Below are 19,581 nucleotides of genomic sequence, written 5' to 3' on the forward strand. Positions count from 1 at the left end.
CAAAATCCAGTATCTGGGGAAGAGAGCGCATGGATTGAAGCTTTTAGAAGTATATTTGTTCTATGACCTTAGCATGATAATACTTATGGTCAGATGTATTTGTGTTTCGTAAAGAAATTATTATAAAGCTTATTTCTTGATAGAATCAATTTTTGCTACCTATCAATATTTTAAGCCTTCACATTTCTTTTTAATCTTTGCTTAATTAAATCAAGTTGACTAGAAAAGAGTATTCTTGAGAACTAATCTTTGTCCATATTTTCCTCAGGTTCACTTTTGACAGAGCCCAAGAGCAAGTATTTTCTCTCATGAAAAAGGATACTTATCAGCGCTTTTTACGGTCTGAACAGTATAAACACTTGCTCGCTAATGCTGTTCAACCAGGAGGGAAGAAAAAGTAAGTTGTTGTCACATGATATACTCATAGTTAAGCTTTTCCCCCCATACACCCCAGTATTTCGTCATGCTGAAGGCAAGACATAGTTTGTGAGAGCATATTAACCCCTTGACTGCTGACCAAAAGTCCACCATGTGTGCAAAGGAAATTTCCACAGTGGCTGTGTATGACATCATCTGCTTTTTGAATGGCTGTTGCTCGCTTACTGTAAGGACTTGATGTAGCAAAGTATATGTCAAATAAAAGAGAAATGAACAAACAGTCCATTGTTGTTACTCGTTTTTAGGTATAAGTATTCTGTAGAAGAATTTGGCAGGTGAAAGTGAGATTTTTAACAATTAAAATTTCATCTCCGTATTCAAGATCCCTGTCATCTTGGAGATTTGATGTATGACAAAAATTTTCTACAGATGAATTGAAATCTTTGTCATCCCTGTCTACATCTCGATAAATTTCTGCGTTGACCTGATGTGTGGACCTAGTCAACCTTTGCGAAGCCATCGTGGCGATTGTACACTGCATGCAAAAATCTCAGAGAGGCAGACTGACTTCGTCTTTCGCGCAAAACACACTACACACCATGTCTCTTTGTATAGCTACTACCTGCGAATCCTGGGACTTGTAGCCTAAAAATAGGCATTATCACATCGGCAAGTGGACGGAGAATACAGGGATGTAATTCTTGTTATTCAAAACTGTGTAGAAGCGAAGATATGGGCGAAACAAAACAGGGTTTTTTCAGGCGTACCAGGTACACCCATAGCGCAGGGCGCACCGGGTACGCCCACAGAGCAGGCAAGGGTTTAAGCAAATACTTCATAAAAAAGGTTTACCATACTTTATCAGTGCTTTCAATCTCCCGTATTTTTTACAGAAATCTGTATTTTTGGAAAGTTCCATACTTGCCAACTGTAATAAAGTGCGATAGTGTAGGGTTACCATATGGATATTTACTGTAATTTTTGGCCGTAAGTTATATTAGAAACCTACCAGATTGTGCATTTCCTGTACTTGGCCATTATCCTTCTATTCAATATTCAATACAGGTCAGTTGGCAATACATTATTACCGGCAAATTGGTCAAAATCTGCCTGATCACAATAGCGGAACTTTAGTTCCAATGTCCTCCTTTCTTTCATTCACTCATTCTTTCTGTCTATTGTTGGATCGTTGCCATGGCTTGAAGATCTGTGTATTGATTGAGAAAATTTAGTTACCATTTTAGAATGAAAATCACTGTCAGAGAGAAACTTTTTTCAAATGTCTTGATCTTGTCAGTGTGAGGATTCTGTGGGAGTATTATGAAGACTGCTGTAAAAGAAATTGATGCTAAAACTAAATCAACAATAGTGTAATTGGAAGTGGTGCTCAGAGGTTGTGACTATCACCATTTGGATGTGAAATTGGAGGAAAATTAGGATACACACTGGGTTACTGTATCATCAAGATTGATGTTCTTGGATTTGCTTTCTGTGAATGGTGTGATGACAAATTGAAATTAAACATTGCCTGTAAGGGAAAAATATATGTACATGTGAGGCATCATGGTGAAATCGGGCGCTTGTCAGAGTAATGAAATTGAAGAAACCGTCATTTTTCTACTGGTTCGACAGTTTTTATTGAATTTTTTTATTTTTTGGCTCAACACCTTTTATGTCTATTTAGAAACACATTTCTTTGTGGATTTTACCAAAAAAAGTTGATAAAAGGCACAAAATATGTAATTTTTTAGTTTCCAAGCACTCAAGCTCTAGAAGTCACAAAACTTTGGTTGATTTTTCCTCACCAATTTTACCTCTGAAACCAGGCAACTTCTATTCAAGATTGATGGGTATTTTTTTCATCAAAAGCAAGACAAATAAGCAAACTTTAAGATGATACCAGTAACTCTACATGCCCCAAAATTGACGAGCACCTGATTCCACTGCGTCATGACACATATAAAGGAATCAAACAAGACAAAATCTTACTGATAAAATAGGTATTATGGGTTGTTGGCACTCTTCAAACAGGCTCCCAATTGCCATGTTCAACCCTCTAAAAACACTAATTTTTAATTTCTTCAGGGGCTTTGCCAACCCAGATGCAGTCCCTGGACCCTGCTGACCCCCCAGACCCCCAACAGAGAATTTTCCTTACTTTTCTGCTCTGTCTGTTGGATGCGCTGTTTATGCTGTGTGTTTTAAGAATTACACTAAGTTTTTTTTTGTTTTATGTCTTGTCTGATTAGGTTCTTCAGTTTTGGATCAAGAAAGAAAAACACACTTACCCCAAGTCCGAAGCCAAAGCGCAGAGGCAGTGCTAGTAATGATGGGGACGGGGAGAACCAAACAGTGGCACATCATTCCTACAGCACAGGGAATTTGCGAGACTTGGATGACAAATCCACTGTTATGTTACGGTAAGACTGATATTTCAGTACAGCATTTGGTTTACAGTGTGACGCCTATATGTTTTTGTGGATTCAGGAATGCAGATTTAACTTCATTATTCTTCAATTTTTTAAATGGATCTAGCTAGTAGTTTTTTAAAATGCATTTACTATTTGTTGGCATGTCAAACTTATTTTTGAATGTGACTGTGACTAAATATTCTATTAACTCTTTAAGTATTGTCTCTTTTTTTGCCTGACAATGCAGTTAATAACTGGGAAATAAATGGGGAAAAACTGAGACTGAATGGTTTTTAAAAAAAAAGAAAAAGAGGGGAATAAAAAGCTTTCACATTGGGGAAAATACAATGTGTTTAGTTTTTAAAAATGCGCATCATATGAGGATTTTACATTTTATTATTTGTTAAATTGACTCTTTATCTCCGGAAAGCCACTTCCAGCGGCTCGTGGTCTGTACTACTGTGTCGGTGAGCCGCTGACAGAAGCTCGGGCACATTCCTTTACAACAACTTCGACATTTCAAATTACTTTTCGCCAGTTGCCGAAAAACAGGTCTCTTTTATCAGGATTTTATTCATTAGATAGAGAACTTTCAAAATAGGTTGACTTGTTTTAATTTAATGACCAATGTAGTGACGTTTTCGTCATTTTTAGATTTAGTACCAAAAAAAGGGCGCGGGCATAGTGGGTTTACCCTCCTAGGAGATAAAGAGTTAATGTACTTTAAAAGTTTTCTTGAAGGCTCAGTCCTTTTGTTAAAAAGATATTCAGCTTTTATGGCTGATGTTGCTACATATTCAAATATCTTTATTTCTTTACCCAATTTTAAAAATTGATATTTTGATTATTTAGTTGGTTTACATTGAAGTGAAACTGATTATAACTTCTAAATTTTTATAGACTTTTTCTGTGCATGGTGTGCTGCATTTGTAAGCCATTTCCTCTTTTTCTGTCCTAAAGTTGAGATCGTTTCTTGATTTATGAAAGTTTTTTTTTTTTTAATTCAATGATAAAAGTAAATTGAAATATGTCACTGTAGAGAACTGCCCATCTGTCTCTGAGCTTGACTAAATTCTTCATTTCTCTAGTGTAGGGTAGGGTAAACTTTGTCCTGCTTGAGCTGTAGGGTCTAAATATTTGAGAAGCTTTCTTTTATTTCTTTGTCCATGGATAAGCTGTAAGTGACAAACATAGTCTATTCTTGTTCCTGAATTTCATACAACAAAAGGCTTCAACTGAGGTAAGGCCTTAAGAAAAATATATGATTAGGATTGTTTTCGAGCATTGATTACTTTTTCAATTAAATGTGTCCTTCATGTTGTAATATTAAGAGGTCCGTTTTCTAGATTTGTACATATTTTTGCATCCCTGAAGTCTGATCTGTTCATTTTGGATTTCTCTTGGGTTTTGGGGAAAATGCTTTAAAATTTTTTATGGCTATCAGGATATTTTAAAGATGAATATGAACAAATTGCTGTTTTCAGGAGAGATGCTAATTCATCAGATAGCAGTTTGGCAAGGTGGTAAGATTTTATTTCTTTAGATATCTTTAATGTTTGTATTCATTTTAGATTATCTTTGTGTTTTTATATATACTTAATCAACTCTGTTTTTTGTTGTACAATTGTTTTGGTTTTTCTCTGTAGTTACAAAGCATCAGTTTTTTATTCACCTTAAGCTTTCAAGTAAATTTCACAGGGAAAGAAAGAAGGATACAAATTCTGATTCCTTTTAACTGCCTAAAGCAAATTTCACTGCATGGTAGGTGTGTCATGTGTAAACCTGTTAGACACATGTCATGGTTTCAGCAATCACATGGCCCTTTAATGCACATTGAAATAATAGTGATTCACTTTTAATGATATCACATGGCCCTTTAATGCACATTGAAATAATAGTGATTCACTTTTAATGATAGGCATGAGTGCATGAAATTATTGATTTTGTGTTGTAAAATATAATTATACTAGCTAAATATTTCTTCCAATGAGAAGGTTTCAACTTTTTATTTTCTGTCACTTTGGTTCATGAGACATTTTCTTTGATTGACATTCATTTTTATGTTTGCAATAGATAATTTTAGAGAGGTTTTAAGGGGTAGATACTTCACTTATTTTTATTGTTTCTCATCACTGTTATTGTGGGTGTCCATTTTGTATGGGGTTTTTCCAATAAAATGCCAAAATCGGACAGGTCCTAGCACTTACCTGTCTTTAACTCCTTCCGGACATAGTTTTTTGTGGGGGGGTTTAAACATAATTAACTTGTGGCTCAATTTAGCTATACTGGTGATGTACAAAATAACCTCACGTAAGCATAGCCATCTCTCAAAAGGTAACATATGATATATCAAATTGAAGGAAATTGAATGAGAAATACATTCAAACATTTGAATACAAGCATGTTTTACAAGGGTTAAAATGGGTGATGGTGATGAGAAAAATATTTTTTTAACGGAAAATAACTGCACTCACCAAACATATGAAAGCAAATCTGCATAGGTATCTAATCATATATAGGCCAAGAGCATAATCCACAAATTTCTGAATGCATAGCTTTGTATTTGAAAGCAACATTCCAATTTTTGTTTGAGTTATGATATTTTTACTGAGTCCGGTTACATTGTTCTGTTGATGCAAGACAGCAAGAACGAATTTACTTGTTTATCACCAAAATGGCGCTTTGACAAAGTGATACTGGATGTTTTCGTTTCCTAAATCCTTTCCAAGTTTTCGATAACAATAATAACTACTTACAAATGAGGGATCATGTTAAAACAAAACAAAACTGAGGTACACCATCATTGCCGATATATCAGCGATATGTCTGCTAGGGGTGTGCGATATGTCCGGAAAGAGTTAAAGATGGTATTCTGTGAGACTTAGAAATTTGAATAAAAATCCCTTTCAATTGTTGTTCATGTCATTTTCATGCATATTCTTTCAGTAATAGTACACTCCGATGTCGTTTCAAATGGATTAATTTTTACGTGGTTTTGAATATTAATTCTAAAGGGATTTAATTGAAATAAAATTGATGTTAGAGTTCAGATCATAATGATAATAGGTTGTACTGTAATTACACACAGATTATTGAATTACCATAATTATAAATGGACATCTTTGATGTAATTTTTTTTGTTTTTTGAAAAAGAATGACCTCAGTACTGTTTGCACTCTGTAGAATTGCATACATATGTAATATCTGATACTGAGATGATCTTATCTGACACACACTGCACTTTGCTTGACTTGCATGCATAATTTTGCCTTTACAGTGACACCTCACCAAACATGGTTGGCAGACGCAGTCTGCGCTCCCCCCAAGAAAGTCCACGGAAGAGCAAACAACTAGAAGTTCCCAAGCACACCTCAGTGCATGTGGCTGACTCAAGCAAGGGAGAAGGAACGTCTTGCCTAGCTATTGCTGTACCCAGTAAAACCAATGTCGTTGCCCCCTGGGAAGGTGTAGATTGATGATGAGGCACACGCTGCCTTAGTAGATTGTCTTATTGCACAGCATATGGGCTACTGTGGTTCATAACATTCTCCTTGATTACTTCTTCACGCGCATGTTTTTTTTTTCCCCACAAAAATTGATGCACCTGAATGTTTTCACGAGCTAATGCAAGGCACTCCATTGTACTCTTTTTAATCAGTATCATTGCCAGTTCTTATATTGTTGTTTCAGAACCTAGAAAGTACAGAGTATCTTGAGTGTGAAAAACATTTTCCTGCTCACAGGCTTGTGGTGGTGAAAAGATGAACAAAGATTATCAGCACATTGTTTTATGTTATAAATTTTGTATATAAAGTACATTTCCTTTCTTCTTTTCTGAATTTAGCCAGTGGCTTAACTTTGGCATAAATGCAGAGCACTATTAAGTTTAGAATTGAAGAAGCTGAAAAGATGTAAGACAAACATTCTGAAAAAAAAAGGACTACTTGAATTGAAATAAATACACTCAGAAATTTAATAGGCCTATTCACGTCTCTGATACTGAACTGTACTCGATGAATTTGCAGTCTAACCAGCATTAGAATATAGATGTCAAGACTGGTGGTTTTGTAGCTTGTACTGATAAATTTACCACAGTTGCTGTTGTTTGCCTTTGCAAGGGCACTGTCATGTTCTGTGTTCGACCTGTGGCTTATAGACGGCTATTTGCACGTGTGCATGGCAGGGTCACAGCATTAGATTCTACTGGCATTTGCCATTTGCTGCCATGGCTGTTCTGATTCCTGTAGAGCATTGCTCTGGGCTGTTTTATTTCTTAAAACCATTTTTCTTCATTCCTGATATTATTAATGAAGACTGATAGAAGAAAAATTTTAGGTGAAAGAAAGTCACTCTCTGGAAAAAAATTAAGATGAAAAATTGATGCATTGCTGTACATATAGCTGCAGCTGGACTCTTACATTGGATTTATTATTTTTAATATGACAGAACTTTCTCTATAGTGCAGTGGCCAAGCGAGGCCTACAATCATGCAAATTTACTTTTTCACTAGTCATGGAAAATGGATTCTCTATGTATACATAATGCTCATGAATATATTTACATAATATGTACATCTGTATGTTCACTTAAAAAAATATTTTACCAGAGATTATGTTGACGTTCATGTTTCTCTTTTTAACATTAAATCTTACGGGTAAACTCCAGAACTTGATGTTAAAGTAAGAGATTTTTATTTTTGTTTTATTCTCTTTCTGACACCATAAAAGGATACACTTGAGTCTTTCTATTGATGGAATCAAGAAATATCTTTTTCATGTCCATTCCTTGATGAGGCAAGCTATTCTGTGCATATCAAGGGCGTACGTATCTAGTTACATTCACTGCAAAAGACAGGGTTGTACTTGTCCTCCATCTTCTCACAGCAAAGTGAAGTTTTTGGGTTCTCGCAAACCTGTTTGTGTGGTTTTTTAATATGTCTGCCATCACATGATCTGAATGTTTATTGACAATAACTTTGTGTGTAGTTACAGTATTTTTCTCATTATTTTAACATTTTCCTTGCTCTTCTAGTACTGGGTGGTGGCTGAGAGGGGTCAGTAACATGTTTCTTTAGTTTGCTAAAATTTTGAAGAGTTTTTTTCTCTATTTTTCCATTATTAGTTCATTTTTTAATGCATATGTGTTGTGAATTATTCTGTCAGAACAACTTATTGTCTAAGCAGCTTAGGATTGTTTCATTTTTTATGGGTTTTTCTTTTTCTTTTTGAAGAATGGAACTTACTAGTATTAAATTTCACTCTATTGAACATGTAGAAGTAGGGAGTTGTAAAAACTTGAACTGCTCTAGATAGTTTGTTATATTAGGAAGGAATCATTCCTCAGCAGTCATAGCAAAATGTATTGGGTTCTAACTGGAACATCACCACAGCCTGGAAGAATGACTGTATTTCTTTAAGTTCGTTCGTGAACCAAATCAGTGTGGACTTTCTGTATGTGTGCTAAGACTGTTGTATTAAAACTTTTCTAACATCAGAACAAATTTGTAGTAAGCAGTTACATAGATTGTATTAATTTTTCTTTTTAGTTTGTAAGAATTTCTGACAAAATTAGGTTCTCTTACATTTATCTGGATTGCAGTGTTTCAAAAGCAGCTATTTTTCATTATAACTACTCATCATTTTCAGGCCTCTACTATGATTTGTGTGGCTATGAGCTTAGAAAATCCTATATTGAATGTAGACTTTTCAGAGAATGTTATTTGTGTGAACGGACTTTAAATAGTAAACTTTTTTCCATTTCAATGTAGAAGAAGCTTCACACCAAGCTTTAGAAAACCAACAGCTGAGGAAAACGAATGAGGATAAAAGTCTTTTGCCTCTAACGAGACAGCATTATTCCTTATTCTATTAAGGTTTCAACTTTGGGATACATGTTGTTATTATGGCAGGCAGCATTTAAGTTTTTTAAAAATGATTTTCTTGAACCTTTGTCTTTTGTAACCCTCTCAGCCATCACTCAGCTACCACCACCACTTGTTGTTTACCAGTCTACTTCTGATGCATGTTCACATAGTCAAGTTGTTGTTTGGTAATTCTTGCTATGTTTGAAATGGTGTCATTGAAGTGGCTCTTTCACAATGAAAATGCATCACGGTGCTTCAAATCGAATTGTTGATTTGTCACGAGCTTGGAAGAAATATTGATGACAGCCTCAACAAGACTATGACTTTTATTAGATTGATGTTGGTGTTTAACTACTTAGAAGACTCCAGTTTCAAAGTGTTCATGCTATCAAGCTCATCTTTGAAATGCTGTGTTTCTAGTCATATTTGTTTAAGTGCAATTTTTCCTTTTGAAATATTAATGCAACTTTATGATGATGAACAAAACCTGGGTTCCTAGTTATTTTGAATGTACAAAAGTTTTTGTTTTAATTGCCATTTTCTTTCGAAAGAAAGTGTGAATGAGTTGGGGAAAGTAAATCATAGCATATGAGATAAATAGTTTAAATTGGGAAGTTATAAGAAGCATTTTTCAGATGATGACTTCGTCTTATGAAATTTCGGGTGACTGAGGCCTCGTTGAGAGCACATCTTGCTGAAGAATGATAATATTGTAATATTATTCAAGTAGTTTACGATGCCCTTTGGCTGATATGCTGTTCTTATTTGTAAGTATTCTTTTTTTTCAGCTTTAACATGTGTACTGTGTTGAGCTAAATATATGACCCACAATCTCAAATGTATTGTTCCTGTATTGCTTTTTCCCCTTGGTTATTCAGTGAGACAGAAAGAAAACGTTACTCTTTGTTGTTTTTGTGTTCTCATGGTGCTAACTTAGTTGTCAATTATTTAGACTGCCAGATGCTGTGATGTAGTAGTTGATAGACTTGAGCATACCTGTTGAACATTCCCTTACATTTATTCTCATATTAGTTTTCTACATCATGTGCCATGTGGGACAACAATTGGTTAAGGGCGATGATGCCATGTTTATGGCCAAACTATTTCCTATCTGCCCACATCTACAGTAGACCCTGTTTTTACCAGTATTTATCTTCTACTGGCATTTTTCATGCATTTATTTTTTATATGTACTCTATCGACGACGATATCAAGGTGATGGGACCATTGAGAGTAATCAAGTGTGCTATCTTGTGCATCTGAAAACAAAGAGTTAAAACCATTTTGCAAAGGCAACCATTCACATTTTAGCACAGATTGTTTTTCTCTCAAGATCTGTGCATGGTGTTTGTAACATCTTAGTCTATACTCTACGTCACAAGAGGACCTAAGGAATGAGAAAAGTATTGTTTTATATTTTAGTTCTATTGACATTTATTTTGAAGACGATTTATTCACTTTCTATGGTAATAGCTGTCTTTTATCGTAGTTTGAATCTCTGTAGTTTAGGAAATAAAAGTTGTATGGGTTAACATTAAATTATTGACAACTTTTTGTTCTCAATACGAATTACCAATTTTCATGAATGTTGTAGTCCTTTTTAAACAAATACCCGTGGCATTGGCTTTACCAATTTAAAAAAAATTTTTTTTGATTATAAGATTGACTATGGGTGAGGAGGGTACGTGGTGTTGATTGCTTTATGAGAGATCAGAGTGCAGTTGTCTTCTCTTTTGGTCTGGGGAATGTCTTGAATCTATAGATATCTGCTTGTTGGATTATCTACTATATGAAAGAGAAAGATGTATAGTTTGTAATAATGCTTTATTCAACCTGCTTTGTCTTGAGACATCTTAGCGTCTCATGAACAATTGTGATGACTCGACTGCTTTGTCTCAAAATGCTTATATTATTATATCTCAATTTCTTGAGCTGCATTTTTATTTCAAATTTTTGTTCCTTTTCTTTCTTTCTTTCCTGTTTGGTTTTTTTTTTTTGGGTTGCTTTTTTGTGTATGAATGTATTCTCTACAACGTTTAAAAAACAAAGGGTTTGATCTCAGCTCATCTGAGCTAAGTTTGTTTCTTCAGTACGTCATACTCATTCACGTATTTGATCCCCATGTTTCAATGTACATATATATATATGCAAGCATCAATATAACTATCTGTGAGTTCCATTATTTCCTGAAGTGCATATAGTTCAACTTAACTGCAGACTGAATGAGCTCTCATACCTTGGTGATGTAGCAGACCAGCTGTGTTTGTTCCGTACTTTTCTGAACCACTCTGAGAGGATGACAAGGTCAAAAGTCAACCTCTCAGGCTTTTTTTTTTTTTTTGGAGGAGGGGGCAAAAGTAAAGAAAAGCACATCACGTCCAACACCCCTCCCCCCCTTTTGAACTGCTTGACTTACTGTCCAACATCCACCAAGGTCACAGGTAGGTTTTACAGGTACAGGAAATGGTGTGCTGTAATTGTGATGATGCTTAAAGACGTTGGAAGGGGGGGAGGGGGGGTTGAGTGTACTTTACTGTTACCTTTTTTGCATCTCAATGCTGGTTTCCTTTGATGCTGGTCAACTTTGTGAGGGACAAAAAGTTATAGTCCATATGTGTAATAAATAAGGAAACCTTTATGCTCCTGATTAGAGGTAACAATTTTTCTGAAAGGATTATTTTCTTCAGTAATGATAATTTTCTAATAACTACTCTTTCATATGCTTCACATACATGAGACTGCTGTGAGGCCCCCCAAAAACCACCCCCAAAAAACCACCCCCAAGCGTTGCGAGTAAAATTCTCTGTGAAAATGTTATTTAAACAGCATTAAAAAATCTAGTCTCTTTGATTTGTTCTGCTTTATTAACCACTCCCTATGTTATTTCTTTAATGTCAATATTGCCTTTTTATTGTATGATTTGTTTTAAAGGTTTTTAATGATAAAGTCAAATAGTGATCTATATTCTCTTTATTTCTTCTTTACAATTTGCAAGGTGCCAAATCAGTTATATTTAAATATCCTGTCAAACCACTGGTCTGAGCCAACATGGTTCTCACATACCCCTCCCCCTGGAACTTTGGGGCTATACCATGATTCAGGGCTACTCACCTGGCCATTGTTAAAGCACATCAAAGGGTGCCCTTGGGCAATTTTCTGGCCTCCAGAGGTATCCACGATTTGGGGCTGTTCAGAATTCACAGTTCATAGGCAGATCTCTGTGTTAATCACACTGGAGTGACTTTTTTCCCTAACTCGAGAAAAGATGTTCCCAGTAGCTTTGCCTTGGGCAAATTGTTGGTCAAAAGTGCTGTATGTGGCCAGTTTACACTGTTAAGCCGACTCGCTGAATCGTGGTGTTCCCAAATGTTGATACTTACACCCTTTTGCAGGCTTTTCAAGGACTTCTTGCTTTCTCCTTTTTTTTTTTGTTTACTATTCTTTTATTTTATTTTGTGTTGCATTTCACTGGAAGACTTATTTTAAAATTGGTTCTGACAGATCTGGTTCCGAGAGTGAATGGTGCCACAACACAAATTTGTATTATTTAAACCAGGAAACAAAAAAGTATGAAATTGAAAGTCATGTAAATAATCAGTGGATGGACTTTATCATAAATTTTGCAGTAGTTTTTTCCCAAGTCCTAGATTAAACCCAAATGATGGTGTGATAGAGAATATTATTTGCCTGGTGACAAATCTGATGTATCTCTGTTAAAGACTGACAGAATTATTGTTTGCGTTTTGCTATATTCTGTAAACGTTTTATGAAAAAGCCAACTTTTGCTGAGAACACATGGACACGGAAGCTCACATGCATACACTTGTTCTCAAATATAGGCCTACTGTGGGTCAAAATTTTTGTTAAAACTATGGTGAAGTATTTTTATTAACAGCACCATTTTTTAAATTTGTCTCTTAGATATTGTGACATTTTTGGCTCAGAATATGTTCTTTTTTTTTCCTTCCTTTTTTTCTCCAGCACATGACTTTCTCTAAAATTTCAATTTTTCAGGTTTCAAAAGTCTTTAACTGTACCCTTTCCTTACTAGCTCTTGTACACAGTACTTGAATCATCATAGGTTGGTTACCTCTTCTTTATGCCATTCTATAGTGTTTAGCCAAAATGACTGACAGAAGGCACTTTTTCTGTTTGTTTGTTTGTTTGTCCACTTAAAGCTTACTTCTTTTCTATGGTGTTTAAAGGGGTGTGTATCTTTCTGAGATGGCTGGAACTAATGTGAGTTTCACCTAATTCTGAAGAAACCAATTTGAATCATGAATAGTTTCAAAGAGTAAATTTTTAAAGTTTTCTTTTGAAGAGTTAGTTTTTATTAAGTGGAAATGTATTTCAACTTTGTCTCCAGCAAGGAAAAAAAAAGATGTTGTACTTGATTCAATAAAACTTCTCATTTTTTTAGTGTTACTATATTTGGCAAAACAGTGATAATTTAGGATTACGAGAAGATGGGAATAGCTTTAAGCCTTAGTTGGTCTCCTAATATTCACTGTATGAAAACACTCTTTTTCTTACAAGTCTCTCCTCAAAAGGTCAGCACAGACTTAGGACAACCATAAGAGTAAGAGTGAGAGGTGCTGATTTTCCAGATAAATCTGGAAATCTGTATTTCAAAAACTGACCAGATTTTGTAATATACTCCTACATTTATTTATATTTTAATCTCTTTTTACATGTCATATTATATTTCATTTTAAAGTAGTTTGGAAACAAGATGCATTAGTCAATAGGATCCATAAATTTTGAATCATCGCTTATGCCTTTCCACTGAGACAGAAAAGTCCAGGATTTATTTTGTAGTCAGTTTGGCATCTCTGAAGAGTGACATCCTCAGTGAATCAATGTAGAATGTTAGTCCATAGTACTTGATATACACACCTGTCTGCTTTATTCTCGATGTACATATATGGCAACAAGTCCTTTTTTTTTAATTAACAAAAATTTCATTAACTTCCTGCTGCATATTATAGTATTACCAGCTTTGATAGTATGAGGCACTTCAAGGCAAAGTAGGAGGTGGGGTTTAAAACTCTGGCCGTGATTCCAAAGCAGTTTGTCTTTTTATATTCTATACACTTGTAATGTGCGCCTTGTAGTAATGTTTACTTCTCACTAAATCTTTGATATTATGTGGGCATGGTTTTCTCTGAGTGTTGAGCATGTCTTTACACTCAATGATGCAAGAAGTTGAGAGGCGGTTTATTTCTCTTACAAGTTGGGGATAACAACCACCCCCCCCCCTCTTTGTACTGATGAAGAATTGCTCCTATGGCTGTTTAATTTCTGACTGTGTGTGGGCTTGCCACTTGTTATTTATTGTTATTTTTGTCCTTCCTTTTCTTGTCTTGATCTTACTTCTTCATCTTATCTATATATAATATTATTTCATATGTGTATGAATGGCTGTGGGTTGTTTTTTTGTTGGTGTTTTTTGTTTTTTTTCTCGTAAAAATGATGTTCCAACAAATTTGTTCAGCTAGATTAGTTACTCATCACTGTGATCACACAGACTTGTTCAGCACTATTTCATGTATTGAATTAGTGAAGGAAAACTTGTGTGTGTTATGATACTGCTGTATACATGCATTTTCCAGCCAGACACTTTAGTGTATAGAAACCACCATGACAATGATTATGTGCTAGAGAGAAAGGGAGTTCATTTGGACACAAGAATGTGAGACGGAAAGAGATGTGTGTGTTCGTGTACGTGTGTGTGTGTTTGTGTGATGACAAATGATTTTGGGGGAATATTATGAATGTCATTTTTGTGGGTTTTCTTTGTTGTCCGTGGTTCTGATTGTGCATGAGAATGTGAAGAAAGTGTGAAGATCAGTACCAGAAGGAGGGAGTGAGTGAGTAAGAGAGAAAGAAAGAGAGAGCGATATGTCTGTTTGATCATGATGGAAATATAATTGTAATTTGTATAAGTAATATTGTCAATTACAATTTCTAAGGATTTTTCTTTTCTGCAGTCAATTCAGAAATTGCAAACAAAGTACAGAAATCCTTGACACTTTGTGCATATTACTGTAGCTCCAAAACGCTTTCATCAAATGCTCAGAAACGTATTTTATTGCCCTACTGGAATGTATAGAATTTTATGGAGTCTTAAGGAAGTGAAAATATTTTAATACTGTCTTGTCTTGTTGCCCATGTACTTAATGCATGAAGTATTAATGGTAGTATTTATTCATTCAAATTAGTGGGAATGTAATACAATTGGCACAGATAAAACAAGCACAGAAAAGTTGAAATGATGAATAACTCGTAGTTTGCCATTCCCTGAGCGATATCTTTTTGATATTTTGTTACTGGTTAGCCCAAATTCTCTATGCGTCAAAACACAAATTTGTTAATCCCAGATGTGTTTTGAGTTATTCATGCTCAACTGTTCTTCACAAGAAACTTTTGCTGGGTTTCTCTAAGTGGTGCAACAGTAATTTTGCTGTTCTTCTTCTTGTTTGTTTAAAAAAAATTTTAAGGGACGTTTCAAAAGGGAGGAAACTAATGTTAACAGTGAGTGCTCGGTCTGTTCAGGATTGCCTTCTGAGAAAAGTTGAATTATTCCATTCAATGCTGCATGCTAAGAGGAAAGATATTAACAGAAACTGCTAAGTTTTGGTAGGTTTTGTTCCACGATGATATATGCATGCATGTGTGTTTATTTTATGTACTGTTATGTAGAGGGTGGGATAAAGGTCTGGAGAGTGCGGGCTGAGGAGTTTTGGTTTTGAACTGAATTCTTAATATTATTGTTTCTTGGTTCTGACTGCTTGTGGCTGAGATTGATGGCCTTGGAAAAAACTGCTAATTTTATTTTCACTCATAGTGGAATTTGGTTTTTTATCTTGTACTGGGAAATAGACCTGTAACAGATCCAAGACCAGAATTTTTTGTTCATGACAATAAAAACCACATGCTCAAACTAATTTTTTTTAAAAGGGTACAATTTTAGCCGTATGAACTATCGACACTAACTAAAATGTGATCTATTTATTCAAGTGTGCTTCGTGTTTAAGAGCACAAGATCCTGAATCAAAACATAATATGTCCTGTGTCACATTTATTGCATGTGTGGATTTTGAGGAGATTGAAGGAGAGGGAATTGGCTGTGTCAGGATGTGATAAGAGGCAAGAAAGCTGTAAGGGTAGGCTAAAGAATATACAGTTGGGCACAGATAACACAAACACGTTCTACTCGAAGTCACGGAAAGTTTCTACAATTTACCAGTCACGGACTGATTTTTCTTTAATTGTTCGCCATATAGGCGATGGTTTACCTGAATTATGGGTGTGTGGATCACATTTGTCAATCCCCGGCGTGTTTGAGTTATCTGTACCTGACTGTACATCTAGTCTGTGGACAGTGCAAACCACAGCCTTTGAAAGGCTTTGCCTAGAACATGGATAATGAAAGGCATCAATGTCTAATATTTTTATTGCTTTGGAGGGTAAACAGAGACAGTGGTAACTTTTTAAGACTACAGGACATCTTAGACAGGGTGTTGCATGGATGCACGCACACACACACAATCACACACCAACAAACACAGAGCAAAAAGGTACAGACCGTGCCGGCTTTAAGCACGTTTTGGACTCAAGCACGCTTAACGGCTCTTACCGAATTTTTGCTACATAAATTACACGCTTTTAAGCACGGTAACTTCGGCTTCAGGCACGCTTCATTTTCAAGACAGTCAATACTTTCATGATGACTCATTGAAGTTTGAACACAGTCTACACCGCAGCAGTGAGTGGGTTAAGAGAAACACAAAGAACGCAAGTGATGGAGACACACACACACACACACTCACACGCGCGGAGGGAGGAAGACAGAGAGATGCACACAGCCGCGCCCGTGGACATAGGATCTAGCCTAGGGCAAAGCTACACACGACAAAAAAAATACAAAGAGAGTCGGGGAGAAGAGAAAGGGAGGCTGGCTGCAATTTCACCTTTGACCCTCGCTATCCATTAATCCTGATTGTGTATCACGCGCGAGGTGGGATGAAGGCGGTGGTATGAATGTGGCACAGCGGGCAGTGGTACGCACAGGCAGTGTGTAGTGTGTAGGCCTAGTGTGACTGGCCATCTAAATCAAGTTTTCATTTCCCATTCCACCACAAAACAAAAACAAACAAGTAAACAAAAACTACCATGGCGGATGTAAATAACAGTGCACACTTTTGCGGGACCACTATAGGCTTACTTACAAATAAAGGGAAATAGCACGGGAAATTTTCTACATGAAAATCTCTGGATTATATCTACTTCGCACTCAAGCACGCTTCAGCATTAAGCACACATAAGCTTTCTCCCGATGACCGTGCTTAAAGCCGGCATGGACTATATTAGTATAAGCCAAACATAATGCCCATCCATTTGTCAGGAACCTGTACATCGGTCTTCTGTTTCTGTCTCATAGTTTCACTCTTACACTGCTTGTCTCTGTCTAAGATTAGCATTTTCTGAAATCTGACTTTGGAATATATTTGAGAAGAAAACTATAAATTCTATAAAGTAAGTTCCTTTAACAGGTAGGAAAAAAGCCTGTGGTGTATGGTTTCTGTGTTAAATAATTATAGCAAGACTTGATTTAAAACTAAATTGAGGTGGAAAAGGCAAAAAAATGCATGCGTGTATAATATCTATTTTTGTTTCTTTACATACCTGGTTATAATTGTTCTAGTTTTTGTTCAAATTCAAATATGTATTTGAAACAATCGACAAGCAGTATATTTAGAGGGTGCCACTGGTGCGTCCCTTTTCTTTTCTTTCCCTCTTTTTCTGTCTGTCATTTTTACTTTTCCCCTTCACTAATGACAGTTATTGTATCGATGTGCTTCTCTTACACAAACAAAAGAAACAAGCAGTCAGTAGGGTGAGTGTTTTAGTTTTTGAAAAGCTGAGACATTAAAATGTTTATCAGGGGGTGCAGCATCACTACCAAAAAAATGTTTTTGGCTCTGCGTCATGATCAGATTGCTTCAACAGTGTCCGAGTCTGAGTGCAAGGCATTACATTTGATGGAAAGAGATCTTTGAAATCCTTGTTAAATGCTTTGTGATATGAAGACAAGCAGCTTGTAGACTCCACGTTATGTAGGCCTCTGTCTTAGTGATGTACTTATGTTCTACTACAATATTTACAGTTAATTACTCTGGATGTGCAGATGAATATTGTTGTTGGTCGAAGGTTTACATGTCTCAGTGTACACTGTTCAAATGTCAATCTATTCTATGGCTATACATTTCTCAAGTTTATTTCTAGAATTTTCTTTTTCTTTGCATCTCTAAATGCACAATAGACATATTTGTACATGCAGACTTCAGAATAAAACATTGTAGAACAATTTCTCACAACAGAATTGGAGTTCTGAAATTTTTTTGTTGAATATGTCAATACTTGCAAAAAATTATGTGTTTTGACTTGCCCACCATTTGTTAATTTGCTACGGTGTGATGGAGAGATCTGTTCTATTTGGACGTGAGTTGGTCTGAGGAAATCAGGAACACGTCGCGTCTGGACCATTTAGAGGCTTTGTGCTTTTCTGAAAGCTGGGATCTTCCTGATTATGCACTTTAAAATTTTTCAATTTTTTTTCTAGAAAAAATGAGGAAAAATAAGAAGTGAGAAAAACGCTTAAGTTACACCATTACAGTAGAACATGACTATAGCTGCACCTACAGCGCGACCTTACCGGAATCCCCCTTTTAAAAAAATGTAAACTCAATTACTTGTGCTTGGGTTTGACGGGACAAGGAAAGGCTCGAACTTTGATACAGCGGGAGAGATCCAGTGAGCTCTAGCTAGGGGGAAGGGGCCTGTAGGTGGGCTCCAAACTGGCAGTCAGTGATGCAGCGTTGTGATTGGCCAGTCCAGTGATGAGTGAGGTGGGGCGGGCGGCAGAGAGAGATGGCGCGTACAGACGCTATACGTGAGCCACTCCAAAAGTGATATGCCAAAGGCCAAGGCCTACGCCTAGGCTACGTCAAAGAAGACGGTAAAAGAAGAGGGAAGCGTGCTGTGTGTGATTTTTTCAGTAATTTCCCTTTGCATTCCTATAGCGGGAACTCGCCCACATCAAGATTTTTCTTCTGGAACTAAAAGTCCTGCTATAGCCATGTTCTACTGTATTGCTTTATAATACCTGAATGCAAATAAGTTGAGAAAAAATATTTTATTGATTTAAAGTGGTTTTTACAAGAAACGGCTCGAATTATTTTTATAAACGGTTGGGGAATCCCTTGGTATGTATAACTCAAAATCCAGAATGGTCCGGACCGAATATTATTGCCGATATCTAGGTTCAAGGTTTAGAGACATATTCCTGGTTTCACATATTTAGGACTTGTCTTTAGTTATTTGTTTCAGTTCGAAATGCTGTGCTTTCCAAGTATGGGTGCGGGGACTGTTAATTGAGCGCCCACTTCCGATAAAACCAAGTCAAGTCTGTGAAGAGCCTTGAAAACTTTCAAATCATGGTTAAAAGCTCCCTGCAGGGACTCGAACCAGTCAGCCATATAGCATGATATCAACTGAGCTATTGTACTACCACCTTTTCCCTCTACTTCACATATAAATAAAGGACGAGATGCTATCGCAGAGAGAGGTGAGACATCACATTTTATTCAAATGTACAAACACAAAAATTTGCTGTAAACCATTAAAACAAAATCAGTTCTTGGTAAGCGCAAAATGCTTTAAAACACTTACACTTTCATCTACATCTAAAGCAATTTCTGTACATCTAACGTCAAGAATGAAATTATGACAATGAACAGAGCTCTTACACACACTGTTGTTACAATCACACAACATGCAGTCACATCCTCTTGGGCAGTCTGGGATATGTGTGAGGATAATTTTAAAAATTCACACCATATCTTAACTTTGAATTTGTTCGGGGTT

General features: G+C 36.0%; 1 protein-coding gene across 3 annotated transcripts in view; it reads left to right on the forward strand.

Moving 5' to 3' along the window:
- Positions 1 to 14,530, forward strand: part of LOC101854412 (regulator of G-protein signaling 7) — a 49,595-nt gene extending 35,065 nt beyond the window's left edge. Inside the window, exons 13-16 of one of the 3 annotated variants that reach the window (XM_013082573.2) lie at positions 269 to 397; positions 2,628 to 2,798; positions 4,274 to 4,312; positions 6,067 to 14,530. In XM_013082573.2, coding sequence (XP_012938027.1) covers positions 269 to 397; positions 2,628 to 2,798; positions 4,274 to 4,312; positions 6,067 to 6,265 — 538 coding nt within the window. In that variant the 3' untranslated portion in view covers positions 6,266 to 14,530. The remainder of the gene's footprint in view (positions 1 to 268; positions 398 to 2,627; positions 2,799 to 4,273; positions 4,313 to 6,066) is intronic. The other 2 variants (XM_005098412.3, XM_035969777.1) reach the window with 2 other exon arrangements.
- The last annotated feature ends 5,051 nt before the right edge of the window (positions 14,531 to 19,581 follow it).

This window comes from Aplysia californica, unplaced genomic scaffold, assembly GCF_000002075.1.
Source record: "Aplysia californica isolate F4 #8 unplaced genomic scaffold, AplCal3.0 scaffold00182, whole genome shotgun sequence".
Classification (NCBI taxonomy): Eukaryota; Metazoa; Mollusca; class Gastropoda; order Aplysiida; family Aplysiidae; genus Aplysia; species Aplysia californica.